Below are 27,235 nucleotides of genomic sequence, written 5' to 3' on the forward strand. Positions count from 1 at the left end.
TCTGTATTTGATACTATATTTGATTATGATACTGTTGTTCTTTCCAGCTTTGCATCATCAACAAACAACTGAATATTTCTTATATCATTGATGTACAAATTAAATAGCAGTGCACCAAGTACTGCGAGTACTTCACTAGTCATCCCGTCTTCTCCTGGATTCAACTGCCCCATATACTACTCTTTGATATCTATCTGGCATCATCTTATTCAAATCGCTGGCTTTGTATCATCCCTATTTGCTCCAATTTATGCAACAGAGTTCCATGTAGTATCTTGTCAAATGCCTTTGCAAACATCAGTATCACTGTGCAACCATTTCATTTATCCAACTTAGTTGTTACTTTGTTGTAAAAAGGAAGCAGGTTACTGAGGCAAGACCTGCCTTTTGTAAAACCTTGCTGAACTTATTATCCTATTCCTCTCCACCCAGACCTGATTTTTTTTTAACAAGTCTTTCTAATACTTGTTACTTTCCAATACTTTCCAATTCCTGCCTGAGATACTGATTGGCCTATAATTTGCTACTTCTCTCTTTCAGAGCTTCTTTATGGAACTATTTTACCATCTTTCCACTTCCCAGAACTGTAACTTAAATTAAAGAGCATGTCACAAGAGTTGCCATTTCCCTTGCACATTCTTGTAATACATGGGCTGACATCCTATCTGATCCCATGGCCATATTTCCATTAAGGTATTGCAAGATTCTAATATCTCCAATTCATGTACCTCTGTTCAGTGGTGGCTCGTCCATAAGGACTGCATTAAATGCAGCTCCAGCGTTGAGTATACTAGCCAGTACTACTCGCTAGTATACTCAACGCTGGAGCTGCATTCAGTGCAGTCCTGCAGCCCTTATGGACAAGCCGCCACTGCCTCTCATCGTCAGTCAATGTCACATCTAGGACCACAGTATCTCCACTTGGATGGTGCATTCTTGCAAAATGATTAGTCAATAACTCTAACATTTCATTTGCTTTGGTTACCTATCTACCATCAACAATCATTAATGCATCCTTCCAGTCATTCTTTCATTTACTCACTACATAGAGAATTCTTTAGGATTTTTCTTTGACCACATTGGTTAGCTTACTCTCATAACTAGCTTTGGCCTTTCTTACTATGCAGATCATGGTAAGAAAGGCCAAAGGAAAAAAAGGAAAAGCCCTTCTTGCCTGTGCATTGTACTGCTCATTGGCCTGGTGGACTTTTTCTTTTCTTGCAACTCCTGCTTAATTATGCTATTTATGTAACTCCTACTTGATTTATTCTCCTGACTCTAAGTACTATATACAGTCTGGTACAGCTTCTGCAAACACCCCTTGAACATCTCACATGCATTGTCTGCTCTCAAAATTCTTATGCCCTGACAATTCTCTAAGCTGACTCCACTGGCTCCTCAGTTTGTCATCATCACGGAACAAGCCAGTGATGATCATCTGCTTTATAATTCTACATATACCTTTAACTGTAAATTTTGCATGTCTGGCAATCTCCCACATCAAGACCGCATCATGATCACTTTCCTAGATTGAAGGCAGTGTGCTATCTTGGTTACTGCCAAGTTTTCCAATGCTTTCACCATATCCTGCACTCTTGAACCTTCAGTTCCCTCCATTACTGGTTGTCTTGGGTAATTATCTCTTAGCAGCTGTATAAATTTCTTTTCTTTCCCTCCCTATGACCATTTCTCCTGGCAGTATATCTCCATAGCTGAAGTTCCCCATAATGATAATTTGTTAATTTGTCCTGCACTTACTGTGCAATTTGTCATTTCATGCCATTCACATTCTTCCTTATACTCCCTGGCCTATAGCAGCAACCATCCATATATTTTCATCTAGCTGTCCCTCTGCATCTCTGCCCTCCTGATGTAGTCCTACCCTTTTTTGTCTTTGATTCTTTGCTTTCATTAGCAAATTCCTTCCCTCTTGCATCCTGCATCCTGTTCCCTCTGACAGAGGACAGATTACACTTTTAATCCATTGTTCATTTGCATTCTTAATTTATAACTATATATATTTATAATTTATACATATATAATTATTTATATATAATTTATACATTCTTAATTTATAACTGACACACACACACACACACACACACACACACACACACACATATATATATATATATATATATATATGGGAATAAATTTTTAACTTGGGTATATTGTATATTAGGATAACCAAGCAATTTTTATATGCTTGGTTATTTTAGCTCCTAATCCCAAGTATGCAAACAATTAAGTTTGCGCCTGAAACAAAGTTCAAGTCTAAAGATGGTACAACACCAGGGCAACTCATTGTAAAGGTGGTTAAAGCTTTGATCACTATTCTTAGTATTTTCCCATAATGTAAAGCACATCTCACTAGAAGATGTATACTGCAATGCATTATGGGTGGGGTCACTACCCAGACCGGTTTCGACCTTTTTTGAGGTCTCCTCAGTGAGTAGCTAGACCCTAAATACCAAGGTTTTAGTAATACAAAGCCTTATCAACTTTACCTATATAAGTTGCAACAAGGTGTATTACAATGAGTTGCCCTGGTGTTGTACCATCTTTAGACTTGAACTTTGTTTCAGGCGCAAACTTAATTGTTTGCATACTTGGGATTAGGAGCTAAAATAACCAAGCATATAAAAATTGCTTGGTTATCCTAGTATATATATATATATATATATATATATTTCAAAAAATAGATTTAATGACTCCAAGACCGAGATAACATATAAAGATTTTAATGATAAATACTACTAGTTTCGGCATATAGCAGCCTTCTTCAGGTATTTATAAAGGAAAGGAATACTAATAAACATTGAATTATTTAAATAAACAAACTGGAAATTACAGGTACAAATTGCCTCACATAATCGATACATAAAAACGTTGTATTTTTCAAGTTGTTCCAACTGGCGTGCCATTGTTTGTTGCAATTGTGCGTGCAAGTTCACGTGAACGCCAATATTGAATAACTGCAGCATGGCTATCTGGGATGTTATAACTTAAATTATTATTTAAGTGGACCGGGTTCAGTAGGATTTCCCTTGATTCTACGATTTTTCTTTCAAACTCATCTTCACAGCGAAAAATATTTTCTGATCTATTCCAGCATACAGAGTGGCTTTGTTGGTCATCATTAGGATTATTTGAAAAAAGAACATGACTGGATAACGCAGTTGCATGAGATCTTTTGTATGAGATGTCTCTCTTATGCTCTTCTATGCGTTGTTCAATAGATTTGTTAGTTTGACCAAAGTATGGGATATTGCAATCACACCACTAGGGGTGTGATTGCAATATCCCATACTTTGGTCAAACTAACAAATCTATTGAACAACGCATAGAAGAGCATAAGAGAGACATCTCATACAAAAGATCTCATGCAACTGCGTTATCCAGTCATGTTCTTTTTTCAAATAATCCTAATGATGACCAACAAAGCCACTCTGTATGCTGGAATAGATCAGAAAATATTTTTCGCTGTGAAGATGAGTTTGAAAGAAAAATCGTAGAATCAAGGGAAATCCTACTGAACCCGGTCCACTTAAATAATAATTTAAGTTATAACATCCCAGATAGCCATGCTGCAGTTATTCAATATTGGCGTTCACGTGAACTTGCACGCACAATTGCAACAAACAATGGCACACCAGTTGGAACAACTTGAAAAATACAATGTTTTTATGTATCGATTATGTGAGGCAATTTGTACCTGTAATTTCCAGTTTGTTTATTTAAATAATTCAATGTTTATTAGTATTCCTTTCCTTTATAAATACCTGAAGAAGGCTGCTATATGCCGAAACTAGTAGTATTTATCATTAAAATCTTTATATGTTATCTCGGTCTTGGAGTCATTAAATCTATTTTTTGAAATGTATAACAACCGAGTAAAAACTAATCGCCACATATATATATATATATATATATATATAGTCAGTTCACTATAAAGTAGTTTATTATTATTATATTGTTACATGCAAGCACGCATGCATGCACACACACACACACACACACACACACACACACACACACACACACAGCTCATTAAACTTAAATTCAGCCCCTTAAGTTCATTCTCTCACAGGGATGAGAAACTGCCTTAGTCATCTCTGAACTCTTCCCAATATATCATCATCTCTTGAAAACCAGTAATTCACATGCAGCTTGATCAGTCATTTGTATTCTTAATTTATAAATATATATATTTATAATTTATACATATATAAATACAAGGAACCATAACCTCCTTACTTCTACATGTCAGTGTTCTCTGTATCATAATCCATTGTGATAGCCATACACTTTTAGCAGTGTTTCAAAATTTTAGGTCCATATCCACCATCACTCCATATCTCTGATTGCCTCCACTTACTGTAAGATATCCCCACCAGTATTATATCCTTCATCCCATCATTGCTTTCCAAATTGTAAAACCTTAAACTTTGCAGAATTAACTGGTATCTCTACTCACTTGCCCACTCATATAGCCTATTCAATTGAATTCTCCTTTAAATTACTTAAACCACATCTGTTCTGTCTCTTCCAAACTCTGCATCACCTGCAAACAATTTTATAATTAAAAGGAAAGGAATTAAAAAATAATAATAATAATAATAATAAGTATTTAATGACACAGAGTTTTCTTTTAATTATTTACAGCTGTTTCAATTTCATTGACATTTTTAATCATTTTTGTAATAACTGGCAGAAATAATCTAATCATCTTTTAAATACAATTTCACTTTTCAAAAAAACAGTGAAAGGATTCACTGAAACAAAAAAAAGCAAGAAAAGCTTTTTCAAAATAAATGTTTGAATTTCTTTCTATACCCTGTTTCACTTCTATAACCATTTGATTTTCAGTTGTATCACACTCATTTATTTCATTCTCTTAATTATGATTGCAAGTTTAAAAACAAATTATCTCTAACAAACAAACAGCTCTAATAAAAAATAACCTTTTTATTCCTTAAAACTGAAGATTCAATTTCCAGATACTCTTTTTAATCCTAATTATTATTATTATGACCTGCCACCTCTCAGAGCCTTGGACTTTTCATGGCTGGACACATTAAGGTATTTGGATGCTCCTTCCGTATTTTCTCAGAACAATTTTCCGCTTTGCTTTGCTGTATGCAAAATCTACATTTCCAGGAGAAAATCTTGTTCTTCATATGGCACTAGTTAACCTAATTATTAGTCAAAAAAGCCTATATAAACATTCTTCACATTATATGATAGGATTCGAATTTAGGCCTTTTTCAGCCAAAGTGTATGCATATCATAATGTTTCTTATGACAGTTTTTTTTTTTTTTTTTTTTTAATTTGAGAGGACAAAAAAAGTAAGAAATCATGCATGAAAAACTAGGATTTACTGTACCTGTAATTAGAAGTAACTCCATTTTTTTTTTAATATTGCAGATGAAATTAGAAATTGCAAAACTGGGAAAAGCTATATCCAGATCAAGCTCTCACAAAAAGCAAGAAAAAGTAATTATAATTTAAATGTGATTGTTATTATTTATTATTATTTCTTGGGCATTTCCATGGAGTCAAAGACAGTCACTGGACATCCACAATGATTTTCTGAACAAAGCACTCACCTCTGGTAACCCATCCCAACCACCCATCCGCTTACCATGATCCAAGCAAAAAAAATCTAGTCTTAATGCCCTTACTAAGGACACTCTTAATACAGTTTCCAGGGGTGATCCTTGTTCTTTCCCTTCTTGCAGTGTACTTAAGAAAAAGTATTTGGTGTCAATCCTATAAAACCACTTTAATAATTTATATGGCGAATGATATTGGCGAAGATTTGGATGGAGATATTCAGTTGTTTGCAGATGATGCAAAGTTGGGACGAACCATAAAGAGTAGTGAAGATGTTGTGGCCTTGCAAGAAGACTTGAATAAATTGAGTGATTGGGCAAGCAAATGGGGATGCGAGTTCAATGTTGCAAAATGTAAGGTTTTAAAATTTGGAAAACAAAGATGGGATGCAGAATTTATGCTTGGTGAGAATATATTGTTGGAAGTAGAGGAAATAAGAGATCTGGGAGTGATAGTGGATAAGGATCTAAAATTTAGGGGACACATCGCCAAAATTGTGAAGACAACACAAAGACTTCTGGGAATGATGAGGAAGACACTGACGTGTAGAAGTAGGGAGATTCTTGTTCCATTGTATAAGGCTTTGATTAGGCCACACATGGACTATTGTGCCCAGATTGGGTCACCTGGTTTTCAGAAGGATGAAGAGATGTTGGAAAGGGTGCAAAGGCGACTGACTAAGGTAGTTTCTGACCTCTGGAATGTCGAGTATGAGGAAAGATTGAAAAGATGTAATTTGCAGAGTCTAGTGGAGAGAAGGAAGAGGGGAGATATGATAGAGACCTACAAGTTGGTGAGGGGTTGTTATAGGATCAATGGTGGAGAAGTTCTACAGAGAATAGTGGGAGATCAGGGGAGAACCAGAGGTCATACCTGGAAACTGTATAAAGAGGGTGTGAGTAGGGGAGTGAGAGGCAGGTTTTTTTCGTGCAGAGTTGTGAATGATTGGAATGCCTTGCCTGAGAGTGTGGTGTCTGCAAGGAGTTTGAATGTGTTTAAGACCCGGTATGATGAGATGTGTGTGAGATAAAAGGACCTCCTAGATGAGTCTTTGACTCCATGAGGTCTTGTTTTAATAATAATAATAATAATAATAATATGACTTCTATCATGTTCCGTCTTATTTTTACCTGTCAGCTAGCAATTTATTCACAAGATTCGGACCTACCAGAATCTTGGTTGCTCTCCTCTAGATCCTCTTCACCACTTCTTCATCACCACCACAGAATCCAGGTAATCCTCTGCATGCAAAGTAATCCATATGTAGCCTTATTAAAGCCTTGTAAAGGGGAATAATCACTTCTTTATCCCCCTCCCTGCTTGCCAGTGCATTCTTCAACAGCCACATAATTTGATGTACAGTTTTGGTGAGCTTTGCAATATGTCCTCTAAACTTCAACTCCTTGTCCACAATAACTTTCGAATCCCTGACCTAATCAGTTTCCTGCAATTCATTTCTATTATTATTAATATTATTACGGGTATCTCCATGGAGTCAGTAGACTCATCATGGGAGACCCAAACTAGCAAAACAATATCTGTCTTATCTCTTCTTGAATTCATTTACAGACAAAGAACTCACAACTAAGTCAGGCAATGAATTCCACTCATTCACCACCCTCCAGGCAAAAAGCCTTGTTCCCACACCCTTGTTAACCATACTCTTCTTTAATTTCCAGGGATGACCTCTTGTTCTTCCATCACTATCACACAGCTGAAACATTTCCTCTGCATCAATCCTATAAAAACCTTTCAGTAATTTAAATGTTTCTATCATATCCCCCTCTTCTCTGTCTATCAACCAACCTCTGCAATCCACAAGCTCTCAATCTTTCATCAGTATTATACACAGCTAGTGATCTCTTCATCCCAAAGTGGATGATCTCATGCTTGGCCACATTAAACTGGCAGCCATTTACCTCTGCCATGCTGGCAGTCTATTTAAGTCATCCTGCAGGATCCTCACATCATCTTCATTGATTATTATTCTTTCCAACTTTGCATCATCAATAAACAATGGAATATTTTCCCCTTAAATCATTTCTTATATCACTGATATAAGAAATGATTTACAGATGCTTGCTATACTCCACTAGTAACCTGCCTTCTCCCCGACCCAACTTCCCCATACGTGACTCTTTCATATCTATCCATCAGCCACCTCTTATCATTACCAGGTTCCTATCCATCCCTATTTGCTCCAATCTAGGCAACAGAGTTCCGTGTGTCATCCTATCAAATGCTTTTGCAGAGTTAGGCAGCATCATTGTGTATCCATTTCTTTTATTTGTCTTTTACCAACCTCTCCAGTATCTTAACCATCACTTTTAAGATACTGATTGGCCTATAATTTGTTACTGCTATCTTAGAGCCTCCTTTATGCAGTAGAACAGTTTCGCCCTCTTTCCACTCCCTTGGAACCTTATCAGAACTGAGGCAGAAATTAAAAAATTTGGCTGAAGGAGGTGCCCAATTCCCTTGCAAATTCTTAATACACAGGCTGATATTCGATCTACCCTCATGATTGTGTTCACATTAAGGTTCTGCAATATTGTAAGCACATCCAGTTTATCGACCTCTATTCTCCCATCAGTCAGTGTCACATATGGCATTGGAATATTTCCATTTGGATGGTACATACTCGCAAAATGATCATGATCACTTGGTAACTCAACTATTTCATTTGCTTTTGCTAACTTCATACCATCAGCACTCAGTAATGTCATCATTCTGTAGTTCTTCCTTTCCAAATAGCAAAATAATTCTTTAGGATTTCTTTTGGCGACATCATCTATATTCCTCTAATAATTAACTTTGGCCTTCCTTATCACACAGGTCGCCCTTCTTGCTTGTGCCTTGTAGCATTTGCGGGATTAGTGATCACATTTTCTTTATTTCTCTTTGCAGCTTTTTCTTTTTCTGCAATTCCTGCTTAATTATGCTGCTTTCTTCACCCACACACCCACTGAACATCTGTCATGCACAGCTAACCTCTCCCTCCCCCCTCTTATTCTGATCTCTTATGGAAAATTTCATTCATACAAAAATACTGAAATTATTGCACACAGTAGTATATTTTTTCAGCATATTGGTGTTTCTTATATTAGTTTATTTCATAATTGCTCATAAATTTAAAATAGTTTGAATTTTATTTTATAGCATGAGTGTTTCATAATTTTATACAAATTCAAACTATCTTAGAAATTAACAGAAAAACATTTGAGTTATTATATTTGAAGTTATGTATATAGTGCTGTATATACAAGTACTAGTATTGTACTTGTTATTACATTTCTGTTGTCATTGTAGCATTATACCTTTCCCTCATGTTTGAAAATTATTGATATTAATGTGAGTACACAAAGATAAATATGCTCAGTGAGACTGAATATGAAAAGTATAATACTCTTAAGAAAGACAGAGAAAATGGAAGTCGGGGGAGGGTATGCTAACGATAGTAGACGAACTGAGTCTGACATAAAGGTGAAATAAGAGTGGCTGCAGATGTTTGAGGATGTTCAGTGCAGGATAAAGTAAGCAAGATGAAAAATATCCTGAGATATTATTATACAGGTATCTTCATGGAGTCAAAAGATTCATTGTAGGAGACCCACACTAACAATCATTCACACAATACCTATCATACCTCTCCTTAAATTTATTCATCATTGGGGGCACTCCCAGCTACCTATGGCAGTCAATTCCACTCATTCACTACTCTCCAGACAAAGAACCTAATCTGCACAATCACACTCTCACAACTTCCACGGGTGACCCCTTGTTCTCTCCCTACTCCTCATGTTTTAAAAAATTTCATTTATGTCAGTCTTAGAATTCCTTCAGTAACTTATAAGTTACTAAAGGGATCATATCCCCTCTCTTCTGCTTGTTAACTGAATTCTGCAGCCCACACACCTTCAGTGTCTCCTCATATCACTCACCAGCTTGGTCACCTGTCTCTGTATCCTCTCCACCACCTCATAATCCCCAATAAACCCATGCGATCAAATCTGTGCACAGCACTCAACATGTGGCTGAATCGTAACCTTATAAAGAGAGATAATAACCTCCCTATCTTTACTTTTCAATGTGTTCTTCAACATCCAAGTAATCCTTTGAACTATTTTGTGAACTTTTGCAATATGTCCTCTGAACTTGAAACTTCTATCCACCATCACCCCAGGATCCCTAGCCTCATTAATATGTTACAAAATATGTAATCTTTTCACCCTGAGTGCATTATTTTGCATTTTGCAACATATTTATGCTTATAGATAGGTTTTAATTATCTATACAGTTTAATGTGTTTTACATGTTGGAGATCATTTTTGCTAGCCTACTTTTGTATACATATAGGGTATTTTTTGTTTAATTTCTATTGTAATTATGCATTGGAAGAATGACACAGCCTGACTTGCATGTGAATTAAGCTGCTTTATCCATGTGGAATCTGCATTTCAATTTCAGTCATTTTGTCAAATATTAAATGTGTTCCAATTATTAGCCTTATCTACATAGTCTAATAGGTTGAATTTATAATTCCTGTTTGTATGAATTTATTCGTGATTCAGCTACAGTGAATAATAAAATATTAAGAAGAACAAATGCTCTCTATGCACATCCTAAAGGAAGTGTGCTTTGTATTATGGGATACTAAGGCAATTGATATGAAGTCATCAGCCTCTATATACAAGTAGCCTATTCATGAAGATACTCCACACATAAAGTTTAATTGCTTAAACTTGTGTGTAAAAGGATTAAACAAAAATATAATTTATTTTCTTCTAATCTCTAATTTCTTGATCACATTACTTTTCCTTCCAGCAGCAGTCTCCCATTTGACTAACACTAGATCTATTTAAATATGATCTGTTTAAATGTAAAAGAGATGTCGTTTATGCAATTCTATAGATTCATTCCACACATTTTTAAACTGCACTCCTTTTGCCTCACAGCTCAACCAACATACCATTCATGATTTTCACTTGCCATCTCAGCTCATCATGGTCAAAGATGGGAAGCACATGATTATATTTCATACCACATTTTTGTCTCTCACTTTTTCAGTAATCTCCTGTTGTCAATTCTCACATTCTCCCCTTAACCATCCAAAAAATTCGTTCCTGTAATAATCTCCACTACACTTTTTGCTAATCTATTTCTGGTTTCTAAGGAGAGTAAACTTTATGCACTCTCTCTCATTGATCACACCTTTAATAATGGAAGCTCCATTCCTCACCTTATTGCATATTTATATTAATTGCTTATTTTCACTCTGTGTACTTCTTAATACTATTACAGTTGAGTTCCAAATAAGCAATAAACATAAAGCTGTTTTTGCTTTATGTTTTTCTAGACTAATTTCAAATATAAATTAAATTTAGACTTTATATAAAGCTTTGGAATGTTTTTTTTTAGCATTCCGACCTTCATGTAATTGAATTAAAAGCACTTTCTTTGATTTTACAGATTCCTTAGTTTTCCTGATCCCCCCATCCCCCAAAAAATAAAAGAATATGCAGTTTTTACAGGAAAATAGGAAAATTATTATTATTAAGAGAGACCTCCAGGAAGCCAGAGAACTCATCGAGAGAGGCAATACCATTCATACAGCTGTCATACCTGTTCTTGAATTCATTCAAGCTACTTGCACACACAACATCCAATGGAAATCCATTCTAATCACGTACCATTCTATGAGAGAAAAAATCTAGCCTTCACCCCCTTCTTGACAGCATTCATTCTCAACTTCCAAGGATACCCTCACATCATTTCCCGACCCTCCATCTTTCAGAAGCGTAAGTCTCAATCATATCATGCAGCAGTGGTGACCCGTACATAAGCACTCTGACACTGCAGCACCCCCAAGGAAAAAATGAAATTTTGTTTGTGTTTATAAATAATAAACAATGCTTACAACATTATATAAATGCAGTACAGTATGTTAAAGGTTACAACTTATGTTTTGACATTGATTGAATAGTTAATAATTGGAATTGTTTGATTAACGCTTTAGATTACGAAACAAATGCACTGCGATCTAACACCGATAGTTTGTGCTTGTCATTGCACGTTACATCACTCCCAACTGTAATTGCTCAAATGGCAGTGTATTTTTATAAGCTTACGTGCCTTATTTCTGTGAGATCTGAAACGTTTATTATTGGTGCGTGTGCCTGGTGAACTATTTTTTGTAAATATTATTTTATTTTGTTAAAATAACATATAATTATTTATTTATTATAGATACAAGGCTGAATTATGATGAGTGTCACTGTTGAAAATATGAAAAGAATAATATTTTTTCAATTATCGTTACACGAAACGAATGCACTGCGATCTAACGCCGATGTTCATTTGCTGTCGTTGCACGTTACATCATTAGATACACTGCCGCTTGGGCAGTGTATTTAATTTCAATTATCGTTACAAACAAATGCACTGCGATCTAACGCCAATATTCATTTGCACTTATCATTGCTATTGATACGAATCTTTTATTATTGGTGTTTGTTCATGGTGAGAATGAAATATTTTGAATAAAGCAATTTTTAATATGTAAATTTATTTATTAATAAATTCGTTACTGATTGGGAAAAAAAAGTTCTTTTATATATATATATATATGCAGCACCCCCACTTAAAATTTTCACTGGCCGTCACTGGTCTGCAGCCTACAAATTCTCAATCTGTCTTCATAATCAGTATTCCACAATCCTGATATCATTTTTGACACTCTCCTTTGCACTCTCTCTCTCTCTCTCTCTCTCCACTGTATCAGAATCATCATAGAAACCAGGAGACTAGAACCTGCACACAATAGTTCAAGTGTAGTCTTATTCAGGCGTTGTAAATAGGCAAAATGACTTCCTTATCTTTACATGTCAAGGTTCGTTTCAGCATTGCAATTATTCTCTGAGTTTATTTAAAATATGTGCTATATGCCTTTCAACTTCCTGTCTATTAAAACTCCAAGATCTCTAGCCTGATCAGTTTCTTCTAGCATAATCCCACCATTATAATGTGACATTGGATATCTAATCATAACAAAGTGCATAACCTTACATTTTAACATTGAACTGACAAACATTTTTAAATGCCAACAGTTCCAGCCTATTCAAATGATTTTGCAAGTACTGCATAACAGCAACACTCCTGATTATCCTACCTATCTTTACATCATCAGCAAATAGCTGTATGTTGTAATTCTGTCAAAAACTTTAGCAAAATCCAAAAGTTTCAAAAGACAATGGAAATATCCATTCCCCTTCTCTACCTCAGTGGTAACATTATAGAATATGAACAAGTGGCTAAAACATGGCCTTTCCTTAATAAACCCATGCTGTTTGTTGCAAAATAGAGATTCTCTGTCAACCCATTTCTTAATGCAAGCCATAATGAACTTTTCCAAAATCTTCAGCACCACTCCTAAGATACTGGTTGGTCGATAGTTGGATACATCGGTCTTTGTACCACCCTTTTTCAATGGTATTACCATACGTTCTTTCCATGCTTGTGGAATCTTCCCTGTTCTGAGACTCAAATTATATAGCCTGGTCAAAGGAATAGCCAGTTCAGCTGAACACTTTTTTAGCATCTCTGCTGATATCCCATCAGTTCCTATTGCAGAATTCTTATTCAGTTTGTGTAACAGCTCTAGTACTTCCTCCTTAGAAACATGAGTTTCTTCATACAGTGAAGAAGTAGTGGTGAACTAAAGATTGCATATACCAGATTGATAGCTTTTAGCAAAAGGCTATGAATTAGTTGAGCAATCTGTCAGGAAGGCAGGTAAGGGAAACACAGAGAGAAAGTGTTAGAGGAGAGAGAGAGAGAGTGAGGGATGCATGTGAGCAATCGAGGAACAGGGTGGCAAGAGGTGTAATATATGGGGACTCAATGATCCATGGTGTGTGCAAGATACAATACGTGAGGAGTGTTTGCCTGAGGAACAATAAAAACTGTGGCTATGGCAATTAAGAGGGATGAAAACGTGGATGAGATGGTAGTAACAAATGACTTGAGAGGTAACGTAAATTGGGCAGCAAGAGATACGAGATTCTTGCTTGACGTTGTACGAAAGAAGACGCAGAGAGGAAAGATAGTCTGCATGTTGCCTAGGAACTGAGCAGAAGAGCAGTAATATTGAATAACATAATAGCTAGAATGTGTCAGAAGAGAGGATTGGAATATTTGGATGCCAGGAGGGCATTTGAGGACAGAGAGGAATTGTATGCGAGAGACCACTTGCATTTGAATGAGGAAGAACATAGGCATCTGGAAGATTGCTGATCTGAACGAGTTGGTGTGTCAATGCAGGGAAACTAGAATGCCCAAGATGGATGGCAGCGGGTGGCCTCTTGTGGGAATGGGTACTTGGGAGAAGGGGGATGACATCAAGTAACGCTGAGCCCAGTCGAGTCTAGAGGGGATAATGTTGGGTATAAAACAGTGGCATTTTTATGCTTTATACCAGGAGTATCCGGAATAAAGGAGAGGAATTGGTGGCATCGATAGCATCAGCCTGGTCAAAGATTATTGGGATCACTGAGACATGGTTGACAGAAGAGGATATAATAACAGGAATAGAAGTAGCAGGGTACAGCATTTTCGGCAGGATAGGAAGGAAAAGCATGGTGGTGGAGTACAGCTTATGATAAGTGACAACTTATGTCCTCTAAGAGTGGAGGCCTTGGATGGCAGTGACAATAAGGATTTTGAAAGCATATGGTGTAAGGTAAAGGTGGGCAAGACTGGATATTTAGTGGGCTGTTGCTACAAACCAAGGAGCACAGAGGGTGGGGATCAGGAGATGTTTAGATAGTTGAGCTTGGCAAGTGCAAGAAGAATGGTTGTTATGGGAGATTTTAACTACAGCAGTATAAATTGGGGAGAGGAAGATGCATGTAGCAATAAGGGAATGGAATTTCCAGAATTCTTGAGGGAGAAATGTCTTAGGCAACATGTAATAGAGAGAACAAGAGGTTTAAGAGTGATGGATTTGGTCATAGCATCAGAAGAGTTGATAATAACTGAGATGACATCTCTCCCACCAGTTGGAGAGAGTGACCATGTGGTTTTGACTTGGATGATGAATAGACATGCAGGAGTATCAAAGAGAACTGGAACATATGTGGAATTATGAGGCAGGTGATTATAATAGTCTTAGACATCAACATTGGGGAAGTTTCATGGAGGGAGGAAATGGAAGGCCAGGATATCATTAGTGCTTGGGAAATTGTGAAGGAATATTTGTTAGCAGCAATAGTAAGCTGTATTTCACAAGTGAAGAAGAAGAATACACAATTTGGTGTAAAGTGGATGACAAACAATATTAAACAGGAACTGCATGTGAAAAAGAGGCTATGGAAGAGATATAAGGAGACAGGTGAAGAGCAGATGCATGAAGAATATAAGACACAGGCTAGGAAAGTGGCTAGTATGGTAAGGAAGGCGAAACTGGAATATGAGAAGAGATTGGTCCTAAGATCTAAAAAAAATCCTAGGGAATTTTTTAGCTATGTGGCCAGTAGGAGGAGAAATGATTGTGGAAGAATGACATTGTGGGATAAAAATGGGAATAGAGTGACTGATGCAGAGGTCATAGTGGAATTGTTCAATGAAAACTTTATTGGTGTGTTTCATCTTGGAGGAGTAAATTTTAATGCTAGAGGGATACGGCAGGTTCGAGGTTTAGAGGTAGAGGAGGAGAGCGTGTTCCAAATACTGACTACTCTGGATGTCAGTAAAGCTGTGTGGAATGTTGCTAAGCAACATTCTGCCTCTACACATCTGCAGATCCAACTTTTTTCTACATGAATATAGCAAAATCATGTAAATCCAAAATCTTCCAATCCACGAAGACATCCCACCCCTAGAAATAAACAAGCTAAAGTCAAGGCACCCTCCAATCTTAACAGCAAAAAATCTTGCAGAGACAAGTTTCAACATGAAGAAGAAGTGGAAAGAAACCTGGTGTAACACTTCAACAGGGGTCTTCCATGAATTAGTGGACCCAACACAGATACCTTCGGGTTTTGACCTACCTCGGAAAACTTGGTCTGCCCTTAACCAAATCCACACCAATCATGGCAGATGTGCAGATCACCTTTACAAATGGGGCACGATTGCCTCACTCAGGTGCAACTGTGAATCACCCCAAAAGACAATTATTCATATTACAGCAGAATGTGTCCAACGTGGATACAGTGGAAACCTGTCAGACTTCATCCATGCTACACCAATTGCAGTTGAATGGATAATCAACCTAGACATTCAGTTGTAGCCTATTCTTGAGTGTCTCTTTTATGTACATATATTGTACATATATTATATGTACAATATATTGTATATTGTACATATAATTTATGTACAATATATACATAAATATATTGTACAAAAAAACAGTATAATTAATCCTTAATATATTGAACATATATTAAGGTTTAATGTAATGTAACTTTTCATGTTATTATTATTATTATTATTATTATTATTAAACAAGACCTCATGGAGTCAAAGACTCATCTAGGAGGTCCTTTTATCTCACACACATCTCATCATACCGGGTCTTAAACACATTCAAACTCCTTGCAGACACCACACTCTCAGGCAAGGCATTCCAATCATTCATAACTCTGCATGAAAAAAACCTGCCTCTCACTCCCCTACTCACACCCTCTTTATACAGTTTCCAGGTATGACCTCTGGTTCTCCCCTGATCTCCCACTATTCTCTGTAGAACTTCTCCACCATTGATCCTATAACAACCCCTTACCAACTTGTAGGTCTCTATCATATCTCCCCTCTTCCTTCTCTCCACTAGACTCTGCAAATTACATCTTTTCAATCTTTCCTCATACTCGACATTCCAGAGGTCAGAAACTACCTTAGTCAGTCGCCTTTGGACCCTTTCCAACATCTCTTCATCCTTCTGAAAACCAGGTGACCAAATCTGGGCACAATAGTCCATGTGTGGCCTAATCAAAGCCTTATACAATGGAACAAGAATCTCCCTACTTCTACACGTCAGTGTCCTCCTCATCATTCCCAGAAGTCTTTGTGTTGTCTTCACAATTTTGGCGATGTGTCCCCTAAATTTTAGATCCTTATCCACTATCACTCCCAGATCTCTTATTTCCTCTACTTCCAACAATATATTCTCACCAAGCATAAATTCTGCATCCCATCTTTGTTTTCCAAATTTTAAAATCTTACATTTTGCAACATTGAACTCACATCCCCATTTGCTTGCCCAATCACTCAATTTATTCAAGTCTTCTTGCAAGGCCACAACATCTTCACTACTCTTTACGGTTCGTCCCAACTTTGCATCATCCGCAAACAACTGAATATCTCCACCCAAATCTTCGCCAATATCATTAATATACAAGTTAAACAGTAATGGCCCTAAAACAGATCCCTGAGGCACTCCACTAGTGACTTTCCTTTTCCTGGATATTGCACCCCCATACACAACTTGTTGATACCTATCAGATAGCCAGTCTCCAATCCAATGCACTAATCTAATATCCAACCCCATCTGCTCTAGTTTGACTATCAACTTATCATGAGGTACTCTATCAAAAGCTTTTGCAAAATCCAAGTATATTACTGTGTATCCTTCTCCTCTGTCCAAGGAAGCAGTCACTTTATTGTAATAAGTAAGTAGATTACTAAAACATGACCTCCCTTTAGCAAATCCATGCTGTCCATCAAAGATTATACCATTGTTGTCAACCCAACTCTGGATCCTAGTTCTCACAAGCTTCTCCAACAACTTAACCACAACACCTGACACACAGATAGGCCTATAGTTTGATGCTTGAGTTCGATCACCTCCTTTATGAAGTGGCACAATCTTGCCCTCCTTCCACTCTTTAGGGACTTGACCAAGTGCAAGACTCGTATTAAAAAAATATGTCAAGGCAGGTGTCAACTCTCTGGCACATTCCTTCAGAATATGCGGTGATATATTATCAAGTCCCACAGCCTTATTTACATCTAGTTTACTCAACTCCCCAAACACCTCTTGCTCACTTACAGTCAGTCTCTCCTCCCCATCATCAACTGTTCTTAATCTCTCCATGAAGTCACATTCACAAGATTGAAAGATCTTTATGAACTGCTCATTAAGTATCTCCACCACACATTCTGCAACAGCTGTCTTTATACCATTTCCTCCAATCAATGTCATCCTTCCATAATCATTCTTTCTTTTGCTGGCTACATATCGAAAGAACTCCCTAGGATTCTTTTTAGCTTCATTAGCTAACTGCTGTTCATACCTCTCTTTAGCTACTCTCACCAACCAAGTCACTCTCCTTGCCTGGTCTTTGTAGAACTCATGAAATTGGTTACTTCCACTTCTCTTATGCTGCCTCCACAATGCCCTTTTTCTCTGTATTGCATGCTTAATCTCTTTATTCATCCATCTCACACCTAACTTATTTAACCTTCTCACCCGTGGTATACATTTAGACATTGCATCCACTAAATATTTTTTGAAAATCCCCCAAGCTGTATTGATCTCTTTTCCAGCTAACTCCTCATTCCATGCTACACCTGCAAGCTGTCTCCTGAGCTCTTCATAATCACCCCCTTGTAGTTCCACATATACCCTTTTTTCACAGGGGTCCTTGCACTGCTGGCAACCACCCAAGTAATCACCTCATGGTCACTTTCACCAATTGGTGGATGATTTGATACCTCATTGATAATTACATCCTCCGATGAGATGACCAAATCCAAGACCCTTAATCCTCTTGTGCCCTCTGTTACATACTGTCTGAGGTAGTTATCCCTCAAAAACTCAAGAAACTCATTTTCTTTACTTCCAGTTGCTATCTCTTCATTCCAGTCTATATTGCCATAATTAAAATCACCCATAATGATCACCCTTTTCTTATTTGCTTGGCTTATTTGACTATACATTTCACTATCACCACCATCCACATTACCAGGTCTATAACAACATCCCACTAAGTATTTGATTCTATTCACCTCTATCTCACACCATACTGCCTCAAAACCACTGGCCCCATTTCCCTCTTGCATCTCTACCTTGTATGGACATAACTCTTTCTCTATCATCAATAGCACTCCCCCTCCCTTTTTACCCCTTCTATCCTCACGAAACACATCATACCTTTCCATCTCTATTCCTGTCAGGATGTCATCCTCATCTAACCATGTCTCACTTATTCCGACAATCTCTGGGTGCACAGACGTAATTAGTGCAACCATTTCATTCACCTTGTTTCTTATACTTCTAGCATTGGTATACAAACACAACAACTCATTTCTGGATCTACAGCTAGTTCCACTGATACCACTCACTCGATGTGATCTCTCCATGCTGGACTGGGGCCATTTCCCTTTCTGCTTCTTCATTTTAGAACCCTTTGCAATTCCATCTGTTTCCTTTTGATCCCTGATCATCCCATTACTTTCCTGCCTACACATTCTCTCACCTCCTCTTGGAGCATCCACCTTTCTCACGCTGTGTATCCCTGTCCACCCTGAGCCTCGCCGTTTCCCTGCTCCTCTTGCACACCCATTCTCTCATTTTCTATACTCATACCACTCACTTCCACATTCATTTCCACTCCTTCAATCTCTCCTGTCTTACTCTCCTGCTCTTCCACATCACTCCCCTCTCGATCTGATTCATTCTCTCTATTCACTTCTCTACCTTCCAGCAGCAGTCTCTCCAAGCGACTCACACCATAACCACTCAAATGCAGTCCATCGCTCCCATACAGCTCACTTCGTCCCTCAAACTCATTCCACACATTAACAAACTGTACTCCCATCTCCTCACACATTTCAGCCAGAATATCATTCATAATCCTTGCTCTCTGCCTCATTTCACCACAATCATACCTAGGCAACACACTGACCACCCTTCCTGTCACACTATTCTCCTTTATCTTTCCAAGCAGTCTCCTGACATTCATTTTGACATGCTCTTTGTTCTCTCTCAAATCATTCGTACCAATTAATACAATTAACTCTTTTGCTCGTTCCCGCCTCATATTCAATGCCTCAATCACTCTACTCATTTTACCGCCTGGAAAACATACCTTGTGCATTTTATCCTCTAGCACACCTTTAATAATGGAGTCGCCATACAACGCCACTCGCTCATCTTTTGTTATCTCTTTCATGCCATCATGATTTATTTTAATAGTTTTGACCTGAATTCTCTTAATTTCATTCCGCATCCATTTCATTTCTTGCTTCATCCAATCCAATTCACTTTCTGAACCTCGCGACACATTCACTCTATCATTAAATCTTTCTAACTTTCTAACTCTCGAACCCCTCTTCTCACTTTCCCTCTCATTCATCCTTCTTTGTTTCCGTACTTTCGGTCCAACATACGTCCAACTTTCACTATCATTCTTCTCACTTTCACTCTCACTTATCTTTCTTTGTTTCCGTACTTTCGGACTAACATGCGTCCAACTTTCGCTATCATTCTTCTCACTTTTACTGTCATTCATCTTTCTTTGGTTCAGTACTTTCGTTCCAACATGCGTCCAACTTTCGCCATCAGTCATTCTTTTTTCGCTATCATTCATTCTTTCGATTTTTTTTACTTGTGATTTCTGCACCACGCCATTTCTACTTTCATTCATTCTCTCAATTTCGTTTCTTTCCGCCTCACTTTCGTCCCTTTTAACATCCGTTACGGTTGTCAAATCGCTCTTTTTCTTTTTTCCTGATTTTTTAACATTTTTTCGCCTGTCTTTCTCGCCATCCTTCTCTTTCAAACGTGCACTCGCGACGCAATCGGTACTAGCACTTTCTGTCATCAACTTCATATTCGCATTCATCAATTCCTCGTTCAGGTCACATTTCGCACACACCCTTCTTCCATCCGCACTAAACATCCACAAATCATTTATGTAGTCGAAGGAATACATATAACAGACCTCACACTTAACGAACCGACTGAAATCCAAATTAAAATCATGGAATGACAATGCCGCCGCCATTTTTTTTTTTTTTCTCTGCAGGTTACTAGGTCTAATATTAATGTTTTCGTATTTAGTTTAAGCAAGAAAAAAAACCCCACACTAATAATATCGGTAGCGTACAACGTTTACAGCTGCTCTTACTTAAACAATTACGCATATATACTTAATTATTCCTAGTAAAACTTATCTGAATCAGGAGCTCTTCAAAACACGTTCGTAGCGCTTGACCCACTAGCGCCCCCTCATGTGTGAGCCATATGCTAAATAAATGTGCAATTGGATGGTATTTCACCACGAGTTTTGAGAGAATGTGCTAAAGAACTGACAGCTTCTTTGACTCGGCTTTTCAATGAAAGTCTGACTGCGGGAAAGATGCCCAGGGAATGGAAGGAAGGTAAGATAGTGCCATTGCATAATGTGCAGTAGCAGACTGGAAGTATCCAATTATTGGCCAGTTTGTGTGTCATCAGTAGTTGTTAAGATCTTGGAGAAATTAGTTAAGGGCCATATACAACATTGGGCAGTTGAGGGTAATGTTATCTGTGAGAGTCAACATGGATTTGTGAAAGGGGTGCTATTGTTTTAGTAATATGATAGCCTTTTATAATAAAGTTACAAAAGCAGTGGATGAGGGAAAGGCATATACTGCCATTTTTTTGGATTTAGCGAAGGCATTTGACAGGGTGCCACATGATAAGCTGATATTTAAGTTGCAGCACATGGGTCTGAATGTCAGGTTGGTCAACTGGATTCAGGATTGGCTGTCCGATAGGTATCAGAGAGTTGTGTATTGTGGGGCAGTTACAAGGAAGCAGAGGGGTTACAAGTGGGGTCCCACAGGGCTCAGTATTGGACCTATATTGTTTAACCTTTATATCAATGACGTTGTCAGTGACTGCGTGGATTGTTGCAGTGGGATATTCAGTTGTTTGTGGATGATGTGAAGCTGGGAAGGTTATTAGTAATAGTGCAGATTGGAGGAGCTATACTGGAGGAAGTAGGGGAGACAAGAGATCTGGGGTTGATGATTGATAGAAACCTGAAATTCAGGGGACATATTGCAAAGGTGGTGAAGGTAACACAGAGGATCGCTGCAATAATGAGAAGGACACTGACCTGCAGAGATAAAAGAGTCATCATTCCATTACCATGATGAGACCACACTTAGACTATTGTTCTCAGATTTAGTCCCCAGGATTTGAAGGGGATAAATTAACTGTGGAAAGGGTACAAAGGCAGATAAAAAATATGGTTTCAGGACTGTACAATATTAGTTATGAGGATCGGCTGAGGAATGTGGATAGAAGAAGGAGAGGTGATATGATTGAGACTTTTAAACTGTTGAGAGGTGGTTACAGGGTTGACACTGGGGTTTTTTTTCGCTTGGTTGAACAGTGGGAAGGAATAATGAGAAGGGGCCATCCCTGGAAGTTACAAAATGAAACTGTGAGAAAGAGGGTGAGGAGTGGTTTCTTTGCATAGAGGATGGTTGAACCGTGGAATGCATTGCCTGATAGAATGGGGAGAATGGTCAATGAGTTTAAGGAGTTATATGACAGACTTTATGTTTCCTAGGAGGGACCTCCTGCAATGAGTCTTTTGACTCCATGGAGGCCTAAATAATAATAATAATAATAATCTCTTCTGCATCAGTCACCCACATGCCATCTGCATTCAGTAGTTATTCTTTCATTGTTTCTATTCCTTTATTTCGGATGCCCCTAGCATTCATGGACATAATGAGTTACCTACATGCTTTGTTGTATACTCTTGTCTGTGGTCTGCATGACACAGTTCGACAACTTGCAGATCTCTGTTCTTATCTAGTTTTTTATGCAGACGTCTTTACACATGTTTGTTAAGTCCTCACTGGACAAACACATAATCATTCTCTCTTCATAATCATTTCCATAATAATAACCATTCCTATCATTAACGCAGTTACCTAACCTTGTCACTCTCACTCACACATTCTCACAGTTCTTCCAATCATAATTCAGTTTCTATGACTCTCTGTGTTTCATATCGATTAATAATGTTTCAAGACTCCCGATGTCAAACACAGATATCTTATATGAATCTGTTCTTCCTTCAAATCTCACTCCTCACATCCAAAACTCGTATCTATTCCTTCTACACAGCCTACACATCAAAATATTTGCCATCATAACCCTTTTCATAATTCATTCCCATCATATGTAGGTAATATACTAATGATTTTTACTTTCTCACTCTTCTCTCACTTCCTCCAACAACCTTTTCATATCCTCTCTCATACTGAATTTATTGCTAGTTAAGTCGTTGGTACCTACCAGAAATACCTTTTGCTTTGCTTTTCTGTTTTCCAATTACTTGTGCTATACTTTTAATTTTTACTCTTAGAAACTTAATGTTATAACCCACTCATCGATGACATGTCTTATGATAGATTCACCATACCAAATAGCATCCTTCTTTACAATCAACTTGGCTTACCTGATTTTCATTATTACTCACTAACTTTCCCAATTCTGTGCTTTGTTGTTTTCCATTATGCTGCTGAAAGTTTTTATTCTACCTGTGTCCCTCTAAATGCTGCTCGATTTTCTATAATTCCCTTTTTGTTGTTTACTTTAATTCTTGATACCAGTTCTGATGAATGAACAGTAACCATGCAAATCCTATAAAAAAATGTATATTATGTGAAAATGTAGTTTCACCAAGCACCATTGCAGATATGAGAAATGGATTTGTAATTTCTACAGAGTTAATACTTGGTGAAAAAAAAAAAAGAAAGGGAAAAAAAACTAGTTTTTCAAATGCTGAGGAAGTGTTATGGCATAGAGCAGAAGAAAGTTTAGAGTTCAAGTTGTGAGAGCAAGAGATCTCAATCAGTATACCTACAGATTTGGGTGTAACTGTAGGCAAGAGTGAGGGGAAGAAATTTTTTTTTTTTTTTTCATTTTATTTATTTCAAGAAATAAGATAATTAAGTTTTGCTAGCACAGAAGGCAATAAAGTTATTAGACAACACTGAAGAACGGTTTGGAGATAATAATTTAAAACTATACATTTAGATGTTCTAAGGTTTTTTTTTTTTTTTTTTTGTAGATTGGTGTAAAAGAAAAAAAGTATAATTATATTGAATTATACTCTTCTTTCTTTCTTTTCTGCATTAGCAAAACTTTTGGATTTGCAGTCATATCAGAGAAGAAATTAGTGATATATATATATATCCTACACACCAGAAGTACAAGAACTTATAACACATCAGTGTCATGTGTGAGGTACAGATAAGGGTTGAGAAAGAAGAAACCTATCAACATTCTTCTTAAAGAGAAGTTTGGTAAAAGTTTGGGAATCATGGGAAAAGCTGCTCAAGAGGACAATGGTAGATAGAATAAATGAGAAAGAGGAGAAGTAGGTTCGATGACTTGGCAGCTATACTGTAAAGGGATGTTGGACAGCTGCTACTCTTAATAGACCTAACAGCAACTGGAGGAATGATGTTTGCCAATTCACTGGAGCAGTAACCATGGAAGTACCTTTAGAAGAGACATAGAGTCAAACATTGTCTGTGAGATATAGGTTGAAGTGAGCCTGTCAGGGAAGGGAAGAATTTTTAAGGAAGTTTTAAGTACACCATCCCAAATGTGTGAGCAGTATATTCTAAGGGTGGATTTGGTATTTATATAGGGTTAATAGCTGGGCATAAAACAGCTTCTGGAGCATAGAATTCCTAGTTTCTTAGAAGCTGAGAAAACTATTGGTGTGATGTGTTTGTGCCCAAGAGAAATTGGAAGTGAATGTCAGTCCAAGGAGAGATAGTTCATTATGTCTGGTGATGTGTGTGTATTGCTGAGGATGAGGGAAGTTGAACTGAGATCCCTTTTGCAAGAGAAAAGGCAGGACTACATTTTGGCAACATTGAAGGCGATTAGGTTATCCTTGCCCCACTGAAGGATGGTATGGAGATCAGTGTTTAAGGTACTGGTTGCATTGATTTTGATATAAAGGATGTCTGGGAACTACGTGTTTTGTCAAAGGAGCAGGATAAATAAAGAGTGCTATTTTCGGCAAAGCTATGTAGGATTTGTTGTAGATTATTTATGTTTAAGAGAAAGAGGGTGAGCGAGAGAATTGAGCCCTGAGGCACTCCGGCATGCATGGCAAAGCTCGAAGACTTTGCCATGCATGCCATGGATGTCATATCAAAAGCATGTCATGGTGGATGCACTGGGTACCATCCATCATGCAGTGAACAACTGGAGAGAAAGCTGGAATTCCAGTTATTACAGAGGGTGATAGGAAGATTGAAGGAAGGTAGTTTGCAAAGCCAAACATGATCAAAAGCCTTGGAAATGTCAAGGGAGATAGCACATTTTTCCAAACCTCTCCAAACCGTCCAGTGGTGAGTGATTTAGACTAAGATATCAACCATAGATCTGGATTGTGGGAATCCAATGCTTGTGGTTGCTGATTAACTGGTAAGGAGCTTCTAGGTTGTAAAGAAGTTGACCATTGATAACTTACTCCATTATTTTGAAGAGGATTGAGGTGATGGCAATAGGTAGGTAGTTGGATGGCAGGTTTTTGTCTCCTCTTTTTTTGGAATGGGATGGATATACACTGCTTAGAAAGAGATCAACAGAAACCCCCACAGACAAGGTACATCATGCCACATGTTTGGAGCCAGTACAAATTGGAGAAATATGATACTCCCAGGTGAAACTGTGTCCAGGTGAAATGGCTACAAGAAGGAAACTGACGGAGTTTGCAAGAGGCATTGTGATAGGATGTCATACTGCAGGCCTATCCGTTTGACAAATTGGGCTATCCCAGATCAACAGTCAGTGATACCATACTGAGATGGAAGTGCCGGGAGTTAACTGCACATGCTACCTACAGTGGATGACCCACCACACTCACCAAACATGATGTAGGAAGCTACGAAGCACGATATGTTTAAACCACCATTCTGGGCATCAACTAGAACATGAATCTGTACAAAAACATTCAGAACTGAAGCTCACAACACGTGTTTTCATGATAGGATTGCAATATGCAAGTCCCACATTACCCGACAAACATGAAGCGGCGTCTCCAGTGGTGTAAAGAACATGTACAGTGGGATGTGGAAGCTTGGAAATTTGTGTTATGGAGTGATGAATCACATTACATCCTCTACTGAGCAGATGGATAGGTGTTGGTGTGGTATATGCCTGGTGAACATCTCTTATCAGAGTGCATAATGTAATGGTGTGGTCCTGTTTTTCCTGGTCTGGCCTCAGACTTCTGTTTGTGGTGCTATGAACCTTGAACTTTGAGAGGTATCTGAACATTCTGGACAATGCAATGCTTCCTACTTTGTAGTGTCATGAAGGAAATGACCAGGGGGAAAAAATAGTTCCATTGCATAAAGGAGGCTCCAAGACTGATGTAGCCGACTGATCGGCAGATCAGGAGTTGTTGTCAAAACATTGGAGAAGTTCGACAAGAGCAAAATACAGGAATGGATAGATGAATATGAGATACTGTAGTTGGCGGGGGGAGCATGGTTTTGTGAAGGGTCGGTCATGCCTCAGTAACTTGCTCATGTTTTATAATACAGTTACAGCTGAGGCAGATAAAAGTAATGAGTTTACAGTGATACTGCTGGACTTTACAAATGCCTAAGACAGGATACCACATGGAATTCTAATCAATAAACTGCAGCACATGGGGATGGATATAGGGCTAGTGAGATAGATTGGAGGGTGATTGATGGAGAGATATCAGAGAGTAGTTTATTCAGGAGTAGAGTCCAAAAGAAACCCTGTGACTAGTGGTGTGCCGCAGGGTTCTGTTCTTGGACCGCTACTGTTTAATTTGCTCATAAATGACATAGGAAAGGATCTGAGAGGAACTGTTCAGTTATTTGCTGATGATGCAAATTGGTTAGAGCATTAGTTAATAGAGATGATGTCAAAATTTTGCAGAATGATTTGGATAGATTGGCAGACTAGGAAAAGGAACATGGATGTCAGTTTAATGTGGCAAAGTGTAAGGTTATGCATTTTGTTGTGAAAAGATTACTACCTGTATACCAAATTGGTAGAACTGTACTCCAGGAAATTGATGAAACCAGAGAGTTGGGAGTGTTTGTGGATAGGGAGTTAAAGTTTAGGGGTGTACATGGCAAAAGTAGCTAAAGCAACTCATCAGATCACTTGGTTACCAAAGAATACTTTGACTAGCAGAAACAAGCAAATTATTGTTCCTCTTTATCGAGCCTTTATAAGATCCCCCACCTTGGCTACTTCGCACAGATCTGGGTACTAGGGTTTCTTAGTGATGAGGAGGAGGTGGAGAGGATCCAGAGGTGAGTGACCAAGATGGTAGCAGGTCTATAGAATGAACCTTGCAAGAGCAGGTTGAATGAAGAATTGTGGATTACAGAAACTGGTTGATAGGTGGAAAAGGGGTGATATGATTCAGACATACAAATTACTGAGAGGTTTTTACAAGATTAATTCAGAGGCAATTTTTCAGAACAGGTGTGTTGGTGAGCAAACTAGGGGCCATTCATGGAACCTGAGTAAGAGCATAGTTAGCAAGGATGTTAGAACTAGGTTTTTAGTTTGGAGAGTAGTGAATGAGTGGCATAGGTTGCCCG

General features: G+C 37.9%; 1 protein-coding gene across 1 annotated transcript in view; it reads left to right on the plus strand.

The window, feature by feature from the left end:
• Nucleotides 1-27,235, plus strand: part of LOC150108658 (uncharacterized) — a 75,285-nt gene that overhangs the window by 12,913 nt on the left and 35,137 nt on the right. The window contains exon 3 of the mRNA XM_090390498.1: nucleotides 5,429-5,497. Coding sequence (XP_090246624.1) covers nucleotides 5,429-5,497 — 69 coding nt within the window. The remainder of the gene's footprint in view (nucleotides 1-5,428; nucleotides 5,498-27,235) is intronic.

This window comes from Typopeltis vanoorti, chromosome 3 (genome assembly GCF_054136105.1).
Source record: "Typopeltis vanoorti isolate ZY-2024b chromosome 3, IOZ_Tvanoo_1.0, whole genome shotgun sequence".
Lineage (NCBI taxonomy): Eukaryota > Metazoa > Arthropoda > Arachnida > Uropygi > Thelyphonidae > Typopeltis > Typopeltis vanoorti.